General features: G+C 40.7%; 3 protein-coding genes across 4 annotated transcripts; all 3 read left to right on the top strand.

Annotated features, from left to right (window-relative positions):
* Positions 1-3,893: 3,893 nt before the first annotated feature.
* On the top strand, positions 3,894-5,065 carry LOC134181780 (TNF receptor-associated factor 6-like). Its single transcript, XM_062649046.1, has 3 exons — positions 3,894-4,091; positions 4,148-4,211; positions 4,853-5,065. The coding sequence occupies exons 1-3, from the start codon at positions 3,928-3,930 to the stop codon at positions 5,063-5,065; spliced, it is 441 nt and encodes a 146-aa protein (XP_062505030.1). The 5' UTR covers positions 3,894-3,927.
* Positions 5,066-5,099: 34 nt separating this feature from the next.
* LOC134182570 (TNF receptor-associated factor 4-like) lies at positions 5,100-6,302 on the top strand. Of its 2 annotated transcripts, none has more exons than XM_062649990.1 (4): positions 5,100-5,193; positions 5,255-5,352; positions 5,417-5,500; positions 5,559-6,302. In XM_062649990.1, exons 2-4 carry the CDS (start codon positions 5,302-5,304, stop codon positions 6,180-6,182), a joined length of 759 nt encoding a protein of 252 aa, XP_062505974.1. In that variant the 5' UTR covers positions 5,100-5,193; positions 5,255-5,301; the 3' UTR covers positions 6,183-6,302. The 2 variants fall into 2 exon arrangements, with proteins under 2 accessions (XP_062505974.1, XP_062505973.1); XM_062649989.1 differs by having other exon boundaries at positions 5,106-5,193; positions 5,255-5,329.
* A 5,707-nt stretch (positions 6,303-12,009) lies between these two features.
* LOC134181779 (TNF receptor-associated factor 6-like) lies at positions 12,010-14,999 on the top strand. Its single transcript, XM_062649045.1, has 6 exons — positions 12,010-12,173; positions 12,230-12,293; positions 14,419-14,535; positions 14,603-14,764; positions 14,825-14,899; positions 14,979-14,999. Exons 1-6 carry the CDS (start codon positions 12,010-12,012, stop codon positions 14,997-14,999), a joined length of 603 nt encoding a protein of 200 aa, XP_062505029.1.
* The last annotated feature ends 863 nt before the right edge of the window (positions 15,000-15,862 follow it).

Here is a 15,862-nt window from a genome sequence, read left to right as displayed (position 1 = left end):
TGATTTCACCACAAGCTGGAAGCTATTCCAAAGTCAGTGCTGAGAAGACAATCTCATTAACAGACTCTACCAGGGAAGACTCGGTACCAACCACTCCTAGCCACCCTGAGTTAACAGAGACACAGTCGAAACAGACTGATAACATGCCAACAGAGAAACTGATTGAAAAGTCAACAGAGAGAGAAAATCGACGACATCCCACTAGGAACAATAGAAGACCCCCAAGAGATATCGAGAGATTTAGTGGAAGGAAGTGTAGCAGAGTAAGGGACTATGTGACTACCCCTGGTACTCATTAGCATAGAGTATGACACTATATAGTAGAATGTGGCATGTAGTTAGCCAATCTTGTGTAGTCTGGTGTAGTATTGCGTAGACACTGTAAGCGAGCTGCAATAGAACCAATAGATAGTCGGTAACGACACAACACAGCAGACATAGGATACTCCGTTGCACACGTACATGCTAAAAGTTACATGTTCCACAGTTTGCTCTAGCTTGTTCTAAGCTCACATTGGTTAACAAAATCAATATTCCTTGGTACAGTTCAGATTGATAACAGGACTAGGATGTCCGCACGTAGATTCAGTTGCCCGGACAAATAACAATATTGATCGGACATTGTCTGATGTCCGGCCGTTATTTCGAGCTCTGCTTTTTTAATCTAGGTTGCGTAGTAAGCCAGAAAGATACTGCTACTTAGGGAAATTTTGTTCCCTAGATGTTCAAACGGCATCGTACAATCTCTACGATGCAGAGTGATGACAAATTGCCTAGAAATACGTAGAACTTGTCTTAAAAGTTGATTTTGGCACTAGACGTCGAGAGCCTATGCTTAAAATCTTTACAGAGTGTCTAAATTTGCTCGGGCATCCAAAACTAGAGGGCGTGACTTCACTCAACTCTGACGACTACCACGGCTACGCACGAAACACGACGACGCTGCCCATACGATTGTTTGATTCGGTTTGTGTTTGTGCTTTGGTGGCTCTACACGAGAGGCCATCCGAAACTAGACGTTTTGTCCAGGTCTAGAGGTAGGGCGTGGTAGACATTCAGTCGATCTCGTTCTCGCTAGAACGAGCCAAACCAATCAATTGTCACTGATAAGGAATAATTACCTAACGTCTCTACCTTGCCCTACATTTCATGCTTATACAATTGCTTTGGACCAAGATCTCACGTCCGAATCTAGCCGTTATCCGAAACTAGATACGGGACTCTACCTAGTACACGTGACAGTCGCTAGAGGCTGTCCGCTCCATCTGAATCGTTGTCGCCTTGCACTAGAAATATTTTTGCAACGTCTAAATCGCACGTACACACGGCAGGGAAACCATATGCAGTTTCTAGTCCGTCAACGCCAACCCAGACCACGTGATCGAGCCAATCCAAGACGTTCGCCTCTAGACTCTAGCTACATCATGACTTACGCCATTAGAACACATAACTAGAAACGCGTTGAATGCCTGCATGTACGTTAAAAGAGAGCTCTACACACTAGCTAAAAACTGTACATAGTCTCACTCCGCGAGCGGTTGATCTGTTCTATAGTCTGCATGCGAAGACAAGTTTCATATCACAAAATACACTGACCTGAGCAGTAAGACCGCCTTGCCAAGATGTCCGAACGTCGCTTCGCCTTTTTACGTGAAAGACCTCTCTAGAATTGTAAGTGTCCCGGACGATATAAGTGCCACGTGACCCTTATAAAACTAGATATTCCAAACCGTTTTTCAGCAGTATTTGAGAAACGATGGAACCTACGTTTCGTGCACAGGTAACGATAAGCCTCATCAGTAATTTGGTGTCATACTGGGCAGCAATCACTCAAGTGGGCGGTGCTTGTTTAGAAGACGTCACACCCAGATCCATTTGGACTGTAACTGCATGTTTCTACTTTTACAGTAAATTGGTAGTTTTAATCGATACTTAGATTTGAATTGTTCGAGCAAGGGCGTAGCGTGACCTTTAGAAATGAGGGCTAAACTTCACGATGCTAAGGGACGCGCCCACGTTTATGGCCAAGCCCACTTTTATTGGCTTCAAATTGACTGATATGGTAGAATTGGTGCCAGATCCAGAATGGAGAAATGGGTGGTGTATATACTATATACAGCTTTGGTCCTCACACGTGTTTACAGTTTGCCATTTTTATGACCACGCCCACAAATGATGGGGCACTACCCATGCCAAACTACACCCTTTTTCATTCGCTTACTACAACCATGGCCTCCAGGTCTCTATCAAATCATTGTGCTTTATGAAATAATTAAATCCTTGTAGTTTAATTATTAATTCCTTGTAGTTTAATTATTAATTCAACCCAAGTGCCCATAAAAATTGTTGTTACAGTATAAGGGTCTTTATCAGCCATATTCTAACCTGAGTGCATGCATCGACTTAAGTGCACTTTGAAGCATTTTCAAACTTGGAAAAGTACTCTCTGGACTCCACTTAGATTTTAGTTGCATTTGCATCCATTTTATTTAATATATCATGACGTCTAGAGGTATATAAGACAATAATTTTTTAAATCTCGTTTTTGAACAAATTTACCAGTTTGAAAAACATTTTTGAATAGATTGAAGATTGTCTAGACACCTGATCTTGAACCCACTCAGACCATCTTTGGTAGACCGTTGCAATTGACAGCCTGCAGCCGATCGCATGTAAGAGAAAGATGAGCCACCCTTCCAAGGGCGTCACGTATTATGTCACCATATAATGTGGGCTGGGGTAGGCGCTGAACTCCAATTTTGAGGGCAAGGTTTGCTAAATTTATTATTGCATTTAATCTTGGGTTGTTTGAGAATCAAGACGTACTAAAACGTCTTAGTTTTGACATGTTGCGCGTTCTCTGTGACGTCACATGTTTAATTGTATTGATGAGCCCCTAACTTTGCGACCCGCGTGACGCCCTTTCTCTTTATTTACGGTCTCACCAGCTGCTATATCGCTCGTTGTGTTACTCTAGTCAAACAGACAAGTCAATGTTTACACTATATCAGAGGCGTAGGAATGTTCACGAGCGTGGGGACTTTACTGTGGATGTTGCCATGAGTAAGCAAAAACTACCTCGCTTGCCAGACTGTCAACAAATTTGCACAGAGAATTTCAGTTCGTACAGTGAGCAAGCGGCTTCATTCTCCAACCCCCTCCCCCCCAGTTCCTACGACGGTGTCTATGAAAACAAAAGCTTTTTTGATGATACTAGTATTTGTGCTGGTGTAATAATGTGCACACCGTATCATTGGAGTCTAATTAATTAACAAATGATCTATTATTACTATTACAGTTATTATAAAGAAGCACTAAAGTGCTATAAACCCCTGAACTCTCGGCTGCTTTCCAGTTGTTCTCTTGTTTTTGCTCATTAGTTCTACACCAGTTATACTAGACTACAATGATTTTCTCACTAACCGTTTACTGTAACTAAGGACCTACGCGGAGTAGATAATACCTCCCACATATGTCTATTAACCAGCCCATGTCTGGTTAGTCGTTTAATTAGTTAATAACACAGATAAGCAAGGTTGCGACTGTTGTTAGGCTCGAGAGTCCAGCCGGTTATCCCCCAACCGCGGCGGAGTAATGACCGGCTGGACACTCGAGCCTAGGCTGTGGTGGGCCTGTCGATAAAGAGGGGGAGTCCTGACAGCCAGGACCTCTCACCTCTATCCGTCTATGCCTAGTGAAAGCATGAGAAGATATTGTTACGTCGACTGGCACGCTAATTAGCAACAGCGATAGCAATGAGCGCATTCACTACATTTCAATTGGCAGTCTATTTGGCTATTAGATAACTGCAATCCTAGCGCACAAGCGTTCTGATCAACAGCAGGGACTTTGTCGATAATACGGGTTTCATTTCGCTGTTGGTCTGTACGACATCCAAATGAGTACGAATAGGATTGGCTGAACAAAATGACAGCAAAGAAGGAAGACGTACTTGGCGGATACAATGTATCGTTTGTAGATCCGCTTGAGAAAGACTACGAATGTCCCGTTTGTCTGTTGGCTGTGAGAGATCCAGTGCAGACGCCATGCGGACACTCTTTCTGCAAGAATTGTTTCGACCAAGTAGCAGAGTACGTGCATCCTCTAGATGATGTTCGGATGTCCTAATGCAGGATTGTCTTTGTAGACAGCAAGGAGGAGGACACGAAGTGGAATGTCCGTTGGATAGGGAGAAGCTGGCTATGTCTGAGGTAAGGCTTCGCGTGCCTTTGATTTACTCTCTACGTAATCAATTTCCGAATGCATGTAAACATTGTCGAGCAGCGTGCCTAGCTAGTTTTCCAAATTGGGTCGTTTCCATGTACCACGTGACGTTGAGTATCTAATAGGTAGTGTGCAAACTGAACTTGGTCGGTTCTGTTTCTTTGATAGGGAACAGAATAGCGTAACGATGCCATATATCCATTCAACATTGCATTATTATGTCTATAGTCTAACCTTTTTCGCTAGTAGAACACGATCTAGCTACGCCCATTTTGTAGGGCTGTGTTCTTGTGAGACGCATGCGTGGGTGGACAGATTGTTTGCTAACTCTGCTAAGTTACTAGTGACTGATACTTTTAGAGTAGACGGTCCTCACAGTAGAGGCAGTTCTTATTCTACAGCGTTTGCACTAGCGGACATATAGCTTCACATCACCTTACTGTTGTCTTCACAGTCAGTCACATTTAGTAACTTTCACTGCACAATGGTTGTAATTATTATGCAATAGCAACAAAATTGAAAACAGTTGGTAAATATTGTACATATTACATAGAATTTACGTAACTGACGTGAACTGTACCTACAAGGGATTAGTTGCAAATCGTTATTTTGTTTTATTAAAATTTAGGTCTTCAAAGATGTGAAAGTAAGGAGGAAAGTGCTCTCTCTAAAAGTCACGTGTACTAATAAATCATCAAACTCTGCCGAAGCGTGTAAATGGATAGGAGAACTGAAATACCTACGGGTGATACCCAATGATACGATGAACATAATTGGTCAGAACACTTGCTTTATTATTTGTGTTAGGATCATCATTACGGGTGCAGGTTTCAGATTGTGAGATGTCCCAGAGATTGTGGTGAAAGCATGCGACGATGTGAGCTTTCCCTTCACGAAGCATTTGTCTGCCCTCGATTTCTTCTAACTTGCGGCAGCTGCAAGAAAGAAGTCGAAAGGCGTAATATGGAGGTTTTCAGAAATGTGTGAAATCTCTTTATTCTATCATAAACATTGTATATGCGTGTTTTAGCTGCATAAGAGTCGCTGTCCAAAATTACCTATCGATTGCACATTGAAATGTGGAAAGAAAGTGGAAAGAAGACACGTAAGACTTCTTTCCTATATTATGTAATATACATGTATATGTAATAAAATGATCAACTATTTTTAAGTAAATTATATTTGTCGGTAGATGAAAGATCACGTTTCTGAGTTAGGAGATTGTCCAAATACGATAATGTCTTGCGTCTTCAAGGACGTGGGATGCGACGTTACGGTAACATCTTCATTGAAGCAATTCGTTTATGTGACGTTAAAGTGCACGTTTGTTTCAGGTTAAGAGACATGAAATGGAGCAACATTTAACTACGGCAGTAGTGGAGCATCAGATCAAACAACATCAGATAGTGAAAGCACTGAGAGATGAAAACAAACAGATAAAAGAAACACTGCATTTTGTAAACTCTGCTTTAATTCAACTGTTTTCATCTCAAAGTGAAGACATTGTGTCCTATTGCGGTAAAGCTATAGTACGGTTTGCCGTTTCAAATGGTGAGGTAAAGAACAAAACAAGTAAGCATTTCTTTGTTCATTCGAATGGATACAAAGTGGCATTGCGGATTTGGTCTATGGATGGTTGTTTGTGTGCTGCTCTTATTCCTGTCCATGGTGACCGCGACCGCAAATTGAGGTGGCCGTTTATACTCCGTCATACGATTACGCTAGTTGGCCAGCAACACCATGAAGACACCATCAAAATGACAATTGATCCTGTAACACTAGATAAGGATCTCGTCATGTACTGCTTTCATGGCCCTAATACGATATGCGTCTCAAACGATCGGCTAAACAAACTGCGTTGTAAAAATGCTTCGCTATGTGTCTCTGAATCTGTTCTTTTTACTGAAAAGTACGTGAAGAATGAAGCGATTGTTGTCGTTGTTGAAGTAGACACGTGACAGCATTTTTGTTTCAACGTGAAATGTGTTGCAATGCAAGCAATTGTTGTCTGTACTTATTAGTTGCACATGTGATTTAAATTCATTGTAAAGATTATAGAAAATATACCAAGAACTCTATCGAAATCATTCGTACAGTAAAATTCAGTGCTTTCTCGCTTACAAATTCTTTTTAAGACTCACTGACTCTTCCTGAGATAAACTTGAATACATAATATGCATAGCATCTATTATGAGCTAATTAAATAAGTATATAAAGCGTTTTCAAACTTGAAAAATTTATTCGTGGCCATATAAAATCTATCTGCTAAGTTTCTGTTGCTATGGCAAAGGTTATACCTAATATACAATTATGAAATAAGCGAGGCATCTATTTTTAAATCTCGTCGCCGAAAAAATGCCATAGTTAGGCTGGCAGTGGCACGTTTCATTGGTATTAGAGGGTTTGTAGTAAAGATGATTTTACTGCTGTGTATGTTGTCTACGGGCTCAGTAGGGTTTGACTGATTGTATATTGCACTAAACTGCTGATAATACAAGTACACATGGGTAACATAATACTAACTTACCACGTGCCACATCCCCTTTCCCAAGCTCTTGAAAACAAATCATTTACTCATACTTGTGTAACTCTAACACTCAACACTCTATAGTCAAACTCTACACTATAAGTCTAGTTTCTTTGGTGGCTTTACAACTTGACCACTTCTTGTTGTTAGTCTTGGTTGGAATAATGGTGGATATGTTGCACTGGACTTTGTGTTGGTTTGGCTAGTATGTGTTCTTGTTTTCTGTATTTTGTGGTAATGGTACTGAGTTTTTTTGTTGATAACGTTTTACTAAGTGTTTTCTGTTTCTACGGAATTCTCCTGATAATGTCCCTACTGTGTATGCCATCTCGGTTATGTATACTGTTGTAGAATCTCTCTCTCTCTCTCTCTCTCTCTCTCTCTCTCTCTCTCTCTCTCTCTCTCTCTCACTCACTCTCCCTCTCCTGGTCTACCAGGAAAGCCAAACTCTTTTTCATTGAGATAACGGTGGTAATTCTTTGTCTCGATGGTATTTTTCGAGTCTCTCGTTTGTCATTTCTCTTTGAACTTGTTCTTTTACTTGTACTTTTCTGTATGGGATTAGTTTGGGTAGAAGAGTAGCAAGCGTACTTGGAACTAAACTTCTCAGTTGTCTATACATTAGATGTTCCGCCGAAGAGTATCCACTTGGTAATGGGGCTGAACGATAAGACAACAATCCTTTGTAAGAATCTTCATTCATTGTCTGTTGGCAGTGAGAGATCCAGTACAGGTGCTATGCGGACGCTCTTTCTACGAGACTTATTTTGAGCAAGTAGCAGAGTACGTAAATCCTGTATGTGCTATTTAGATGTCGTAGGGTAGCGTTGCCATTTCATACACAACAATTGATAGTCCGTGACCTACAATTTTGTGCTGCCTTTAAATTTGGTGATCTGGTGATGTACATTAACAGGCTCTGTGGCTTTTGCTTCATTGTTTTTACTAAACTAAACAAATTTATTACCACGCCCAATTTGAGCTTGCGGTACCGTGTTATATACAGTGCGGTACTTTCCTGTGTACTGTATGGTCCCGTTATATATATCGTGCGGTACCGTCTTATATATATATATATATATATATATATATATATATATATTCCGTGCGATAATGTATTGTATACTAAACAATACTGTTTGATACCGTTGCATAACGTCCTATATACCGTACAGTACCATTCTAAAACCATTTAGTACCGTCCTATATACCGTGCGGTACCGTTCTATTACCGTGCGGTACCGTCCTAAAACAGTCCGGTAGCGTCCTATATACCGTTATGTACCGTCCTGAAAACCGTGCGGTACCGATCTATATACCGTGGGGACCGTAATGTATACCGTGCGGTACAGTCATATTTTCCGTACGATACCATGTTATGTACTGTACGATGCTGTTTTATATCTTTGGGTAACGTCCTATGTACCGTGCGGTATCGTAGTATGTACTGTGCGGTACCTATAAAAAAGCGTGCGGTAGCGTCCAATGTACAATACGGTATTGTCATAAAAACCGTGCGGTAGCCTCCTATGTACAGTGCGGTACCGTTCTATATACCCTGCTGTACCGCCCTATGTACTGTGCGGAACCGCTTTCTATACCGTGCTGGTACCGTCCTATAAGCTGTGCGCTACCGTCCTATATACCGTGCGCTTTCTTTCTATACATACCAAACAGTACCGTCATGTATAGTGTATACCGTACGTACTGGTTGTGTGCAACTGCTTATGCAATTTCAACAGCTTGAATCGTTAGTCTTCACACGTGCAAACAAAGTAGTGGAAGTACATATGCAAAGCATGTTTATAGAACCCACATAGCAAAACCGTAATGCTTTGGAGGAGTTTCTGTGTCTGTTAGTGTATCTGTGCCTGCGTGTCTGTCTTAAACACGACATCTTTAATATACAACTTCACGTATCAATAAGAAATTATTAGAATATGGCAAACCTGCTAAACTCTTGGCTAATTTTGAAAACGGGCATTTGTAATGGACGTTTTAAAGCTCTCTGAACGGTTTTAACATTTTTAGTATGGGCAAGGGTCTTCGTCGTCGTCGTCGTATCTATACCCATATACTCTATATTTCTTAACACGTCAAGCTTGGTAAGTTGGTTTGAAATATGACGCTGACACTGACCCTGATATAGAAATAAATTCTACTCATGTGTCAAAGTCAGCGTCAACCTCAAAGAATGTATTCTTTGTCAAGGCGGTTTCATAAAGTTTGACCCTCAGCTAAGCGTCGACGTCATATTGTAAACCAGGCTTCAGACTATATATTGCGCCTTCTGACACCATGTGTCAGTTACCACTAAAAACTCCAAGTTCTTCAATCGAGGAATTGTTGGCAAGTTCAATTCTACTGATAGTTATATTGTTCTATATCTGCCATACTTGGCAAGAGATCGACTTTCGTCATGCTTTGATTGCTTAATTTAAGTGGCGATATACATGTATATCGTCTGACTGTCGCACGTAAAACGTTGTATATGTTTTGCAAACATCGAGCAGGAATACAATTTGAAATGCCATACGTCCAAGTATCAATTCTTTGCACAAGCCAAACCACAAACATATACCTACTCATACCAGGAGCGTATATAGAGAGAAGGGGCAGCGTTTGTGGGGTAATATCGATTGATGGTATTAAAGAGGCGGAGCTGTTGTTTACTCATATGGTAATTAGGTTTGAGTTAGCGTCAGGTCGAGAAGACGGCGACCGGAAGAATCTGCAAGAAAGTTGATCAACGCTTGAACAATGATTTGACGACAAGAAGAAAGCCGGGTCCCTTCACCAAGAGCACCTCTTTTTGAAAGGACATGTGTGCATTTATCATTTTCCTGTCTGCCTGAGTAGTGCTAGCGCGCTGTACGGATGTTAATGTTACTGTCAACATCTACGTCTCGTTTTGCAAGCGTGTCTTGCCGCAAAAGTGTCAAAGCTGTCGTTCTAGCGCTAACTCAAAGTAACCATAATAGGATAATAGCTTGTCTCCGTCTCTTACCATCGCAACGATATCATCCCACCCATGCGTAATCCTCGGCTGAGAAAGACTGGTTAAATGCACTGTGATGGCCATTATTGCACCTCGTTACCTATCTCTATCATAGCCAGGAGTTTGTCAGACGTATGTCGTTCCAAAAAACGGTTCCCGGAAGCCGATAATTTATGCCAGATGTAAACCAAGCAGCCAGGATCCCGTAGGTTGTCAGAAACAAAAACACGCATTACACTCCAACACATGAACAGCCGTTTCTTGTCTCGATCATTTGCATCGGATTCGGAAGCTTTTGGAGCCAAACTCATAGCGCAAACGACACGTAAGACGCCCAGATCGTCAAAACTCCTGCGATAACTCCTAGATCAATGCAGATCTATGCTAGAAAACGATAGGAACGCTCTCTTGGCGATTTGTGAAGTGTTTGTGCAACCACAGCAAGGGCGGTTACCAGGCATGTAGAGGTGCTCAGTAATGGCACCATCTAGTGACGGCAGTGGGCGGTCTGAAACTAATCTCCGTCTAGTGGCCGCAGAGAATTGATAATTTGGGGAATGACGAGCGAGGAGAGAGAGCATCTTCTCTCTTTTTTAGATGCTCTTGCTCATACAATATTTTAGTCACATGATACCGAAAAGAGGCGGAGATATTGCCTCCATGCAGTGTGGACGCTCGCTTGGATAAAGCGATCAGCGATCATCTATTTCTGGCGGACAAGATACGTCCTCAACGGCTCTAGGCTATCTAGAATTGCTGCATTAGAAATATTTTGCAACGTCAGAGAATTAGAGAACATGTAGTTTCTAGTCTGTCAACGCCAACGCAGGCAATCCTAGACGTTCGCTGTTCGCCTCTAGACTCTACATGACGTAAGCCACTAACACATCATCGCGGTGAATGCCTGCATGTACGTTGAAAGTGAAGTCTAGCTAAGCTACACACTAGCTAGACTTCGCTTAGTCTAGTCATGTAGTCTCACTTTCGCGAGCGTTCTAGTCTGCATGGGTTCCATATCACATAAATGCACTGTAATTGATCAGTAAGACTGCTTTGCCAAGACGTCCGAACGTCACTTCGTCTTTGTACGTAAAGACCTCCCTAAAATTTTAAATGGAAAATTACCACGTGACCCTTATTAAATATTTTCTAAATGGTTTTTCAGCAAAATGACATCAAATTACTGGTGAGGCTTATCGCTACTTGTGCTTGAAACGTAGAACCCATCGTTTCCCAAATACTAAGCAGCGATCATTCAAGTGGGCGTTGCTTGTTCCGATGACGTCACACCAGGAAAATTCTCTTGAACTGTAACTGTGTGTTTCTACTTTTACAGTAATTTGGCGTTTCAATCGTTACGTGGATTTGAATTGTTTGATTCGTTCACTTGTTACAACAATGGCCTCCAGGTCTCTACCAACCATTGTTCTCTAGAAGTTAATTAATTTCTCATAGTTTAATTCAACTGTTTGCGCAAGTGTCCATAAGATTATTATTACGGTACTTAATTAATATATGGGTCTTTTATTAGCTATATTATAACCCGACTACATCCATCGACCTAAGTTCACTTTAAAGAATTTCAAACTTGGAAAAGTGCTTTCTAAAATCTTTTAAAATTTTTTGTTGCATTTGCATCTATTTTACCTAATATATTATTTTGTCTAGGCGTACGTTAGACAACTGTTTTTATTAAACCTCGTTATTTTGAAAGAATTGAACCGTTTGGAAATTTTTGAATAGATTAGGCAGTGTCTAGACATCTGATTTCGAACCTCCTCAAGTCATCTTTGACAGACCGTTGATATGACAGCCTGCAGCCGATCGCACGTAAGAGAAGGAGGAGCCACCTTTCCAAGCCTGAAGGGCGTCACGTATGATAAGTAGACGCTCGACACCACTTTTTGAGGACGTAGTTTGCTAAAATTGTAATTGTATTTAAACCTATTGTACTGCTGTGTACACGTATAATAATTGGAGTTTAAAGAATAATGTATTTTAAAGTGCGCATGCGCAGCGAAGGTAACTGTGTTTGTGCGTGTGCGTGCGTGCGTGTGCGTGCGTGCGTGCGTGTGCGCAGGTGGGTGTATGATAGAGGCTTATTGCTTGTACATGTGTATGAGGTATGTGTATGAGATTTACTAAGTGCCAACATTATATTCCTGGACTCTGTTCATGCAGGAAATTTTTGTATTATCAGGGACTCTGTTGATAATACGGGTTTCATTTCGCCACTTTACTTCCGGGTTGGCTGAACCAAATGGCAATAGTAAAGGAAGACGTATCTGGCGGCTACGATGTATCGTTTGTAGATTCACTTGAGAAAGACTACGAATGTCCCATTTGTCTGTTGGCTGTGAGAGATCCAGTCCAGACTCCATGCGGACACTCTTTCTGCAAGACTTGTTTCGACCAAGTAGCAGAGTACGTGAATCATCTATCTGTTGTTTGAATTTTTTAAGGCAGAATTGTCTTTCTAGACGACAAGGGAGGGGACGTGAAGTGGAATGTCCGTTGGATAAGGAAAAACTGGCTACATCCGAGGTAAGCAACGCTTGGTACATCGATTTCCAATGTGAACATTGTCGAGCAGCGTACCTAGTTTTCCAAATTGGGTCGTTTCGCTACTAAAGCACGTGCTGTAAGACTCCGTTCACAGTTAGAGGACGGACGGATAATTATATTCGTCAGGCATAACGCGCGCTAAAAGGGGTAACTTTATCACGTGACTACATATAATTAGTAATATCATTATTACGATAGGTACAATATTGAATAACTCCAGTTATGCACTGTCACAACACAATAATTAACTTTGTGAAGACAACATTCACTACCTTTTACAAATTCACTATAGTGGCGACGTTCTAATCCAAAGGATCTAAGTTACTTTTTGTATTTATGTTTTGAACCATGAGGTGATCTAGCCTTGCTTGTCTAGAGCTACTTTCAAGATACCCTCTACCCCTTAAGTGCCCTCATTGTAGAGAAAATACCTATCACTGCTTGCATTTGTAGCGGGCAGCACAATTACCAATTATGATATGACACACACTAGCCTGAAGAAAAACTTCGCCATCTGAATTAAACATCTTGCAAACACACGCCTTACTTTGTACTGTTCATTTCCGCAGCAGAGTATGAATTCGAATGTGCATCTGGATTGGTAAAGACCGTTGACAAAGACTCATTATGAGTGTTGAGTGTTCAACAAAAGTGAAATTTATTTAATTAGTTACCAAATATTTGGGCAATTCTGCTTTTGGCAAAAGTCAACTTTCTGAACATTGGTCCGGCAACTATTGAACCTGCCAGACCTGCTTTGTTGTCCCTGGTTTATTCAGCATACCAAACTTGGTTGGTTCTGTTTCTTTGATAACAACAAAATAGAATAACGATGCTTGGGTTTAGCACTGTGTTATCACCTCTAGTCAAAAGTTTTTGTTATTTCAACACAATCCAGCCATGCTTAGCTAACACCACATATGTAAGTTGTCATCAGAAAGGTTTTACCGATATATTACATGCAACATGCAGGGCCGCAGGTGGTCCTATAGTGTGCAGTCAAGTGTGGGTGTGGGATTGAGAGGCATTCATTGCCTGGAAATAATGCGAATGTATAGAGTCCATATTTATTGATATTACATACAACTATGAATATCAATATCCAGGAACGCGGAGTCTACATTTAGGTCAGCCTACATGTACGTTGACTTACGTTCACATTGGCCATAAGCCAAGAAGGACAGTTGTCTAGAGCCAAGTTTGGCTCCATTGTCATGGTAACAACAGCCTTGCATTAGAATCAATACTATCTAGTAATTGAAACTTTGTTGACACCGTTGCTTCCACAGTTCTGAGCTTTATAGAACCACGTGAATTGCTGTAAATAATTACGAATGTATATTCAGCTGGTTGGTGATCTCAACTCTACAATGGTTGGTGATTCTGGTTAGTGATTTCAACTCTAGAATGTGACAGGCGTCAGTTTAACAGAGTAAACGCTAACGAATGTCTTTCACACTTGGCAATATTGAATGGTGCCCTTTTTCATTACTGTGACAAGGGGTCGATCTTGAGAGTCCATCTTGCAGCTTGTGTGTATGAGGATTAGTACAGTATACAACGGTTATATTGATCAGTGGTTATTGGACCATTCACCATTCCCTTTTCTGTATTGCAATTCTGACGTTAGCAGCATGCATTTTTTATATTGATATTAGCAATGTGCCTTGATTACCCCTATGTTGATGTCGATCACACCTAATTTTTTAACTTTTTATGGGTTTTCGACATGGTAATGTTAACGAAGTGTATACGGGAGCCGTTTTAATGTAAGTGACACAGCCTCACTCATTTCAATTTCTGCCCTCTTGTCAAACAAATCCTAGATCTGCCCTGCATGGCAGCAGTGCCATCGCTACTTCTCTAAACTTACTAATAGAGAGAGCTTGCGTCTGCGCCAGAAATAGAACAACTATGAGACTTTGCCAATTGTCTAGATGCCCACACCCAGAGCGGTGGCTCTAGCCACGTCTATTGTGCGTAGGATCAACTCAAGCAGTATTGAAACTGTAACTTACGTTTTGTACATATCTCATCAAACCTTTACGCTAGTTTATTTCGTCTGTGCTGTCGACCACATTTCGTTATTTTGTTTAAATTTTAGGTGTTCAATGATATGAAAGTAAGGAGGAAAGTGCTGTCTCTTAAAGTCAAATGTACTAACAAGTCATCAGATTCTGCAGAAGTGTGTGAATGGATAAGAGAGCTGAACTACTTGCAGGTGATACGCAATGATATACAATGCATAATTTAATAATAACAGATCATTTTTCTCATTATTGTGTTAGGATCACCATAACGAGTGCAGGTTTGAGATTGTCGGATGTCCCAAAGATTGTGGTAACATCATGCAACGATGTGATGTTACCAATCACACGATATTTACATGCCCTCGACGTCTTGTGACTTGTGGCAGCTGCAACATGGAAGTTGAAATGCGTGATATGGAGGTTTTAAAAATGTGATAAATCTCTTTATTCTAACGTAATGATTGTATGTGTTTGTTTTAGCAACACAATAGTTTCTGTCCAAAGTTCTCTATCAATTGCATGTTGGGATGTGGAAAGAAAGTGGAAAGAATAGACGTAAGACTTCTTCCTTTGTCACGATTTGTAATAGATAATACACTATATTTAAGCAGTGTACGACAAATTGGTTGCCCAGGGACAACTAGCTGACTGCTAGCACGGTCCCATTGGTTAGTAACCTTAATTATAGATAAGTCTACCGTTTTTCAGGCCTATTGATATCATTTTTAGTAGGTGTGATAGATGACAGATCAGATGTCTGTGTGTTGATCCTTTCCTAATTAATTAAGTCCCAGATTGGGCATGACCTGTAGTGTCAATGAAGTGCTACTTTGTGCCATCTTGTGCCTGCTTGCTTGTAACATAGAAGAACCCAAAACTGAAATTTACAAACAAGCATCTTATCTTTATCCGGTTGGGTTATTCTATTCTAAAATCATGGCAAGATTTCAGCTATTATTGTAGAGTCCTTTGTGGTTGATAGTATTGCTGTTTTATCTTTATCCTTTTGATGGCCCTGCAATCATTTCCCTGTCTGTGTCCAAAGAGATGGAAACTGCAAGTTTAGAGCCGCAAGTCTGCTTCTCACAGGTTGTCTGTCTGTTTGTCTGTCTGTCTGTCTGTCTGTCTCAATACATATTTTTATTTAAATCAAAAGTTTACATTATGAGCAACCTAACGCCACAAGTAAGACCATTATGATCCTAAAGCATACAAAATTACAATGCACAAACTCTGTCAGTCTGTCTGTCAGTCTATCTGTCTCTTTCTGTCTGTCTGTCTGACTGTCTGTCTGTCTGTCATTCAAAGTCAAGTCAATTAGTTAATGACTTTTTGTTTGCAAGGATTGATTTGTATTTTTAAAATCCCAGCATATGTACAAGTAGAATCTGTATGAGAATAGATTATATCTGTCTGTCTGTCTGTCTGTCTGTCTGTCTGTTCAGTGTTTTACTCATTAGCAATAGTCTCGGACTACAAGTAGAACATTTCATTTTAACAATAACTGTTTGTAGTAGT

The sequence above is a fragment of the Corticium candelabrum genome, chromosome 7 (assembly GCF_963422355.1).
Source record: "Corticium candelabrum chromosome 7, ooCorCand1.1, whole genome shotgun sequence".
NCBI classification, from domain to species: Eukaryota; Metazoa; Porifera; class Homoscleromorpha; order Homosclerophorida; family Plakinidae; genus Corticium; species Corticium candelabrum.
This window is presented reverse-complemented; position numbering and strand designations above follow the sequence as displayed.

Bases quoted from the DNA above. Each gene is read 5' to 3' on its own strand.
- LOC134181780 (XM_062649046.1), top strand. From the start codon at position 3,928: ATGACAGCAAAGAAGGAAGACGTACTTGGCGGATACAATGTATCGTTT. The intron at 4,092-4,147 runs GTACGTGCATCC...TTGTCTTTGTAG, and splicing joins TGTTTCGACCAAGTAGCAGA to ACAGCAAGGAGGAGGACACG. The intron at 4,212-4,852 runs GTAAGGCTTCGC...ATTAAAATTTAG, and splicing joins AGAAGCTGGCTATGTCTGAG to GTCTTCAAAGATGTGAAAGT.
- LOC134182570 (XM_062649989.1), top strand. The intron at 5,330-5,416 runs GTAAGACTTCTT...ATTTGTCGGTAG, and splicing joins AGAAAGTGGAAAGAAGACAC to ATGAAAGATCACGTTTCTGA. The intron at 5,501-5,558 runs GTAACATCTTCA...CGTTTGTTTCAG, and splicing joins ACGTGGGATGCGACGTTACG to GTTAAGAGACATGAAATGGA.
- LOC134181779 (XM_062649045.1), top strand. From the start codon at position 12,010: ATGGCAATAGTAAAGGAAGACGTATCTGGCGGCTACGATGTATCGTTT. The intron at 12,294-14,418 runs GTAAGCAACGCT...TTTAAATTTTAG, and splicing joins AAAAACTGGCTACATCCGAG to GTGTTCAATGATATGAAAGT. The intron at 14,765-14,824 runs GTTTTAAAAATG...TGTTTGTTTTAG, and splicing joins TTGAAATGCGTGATATGGAG to CAACACAATAGTTTCTGTCC.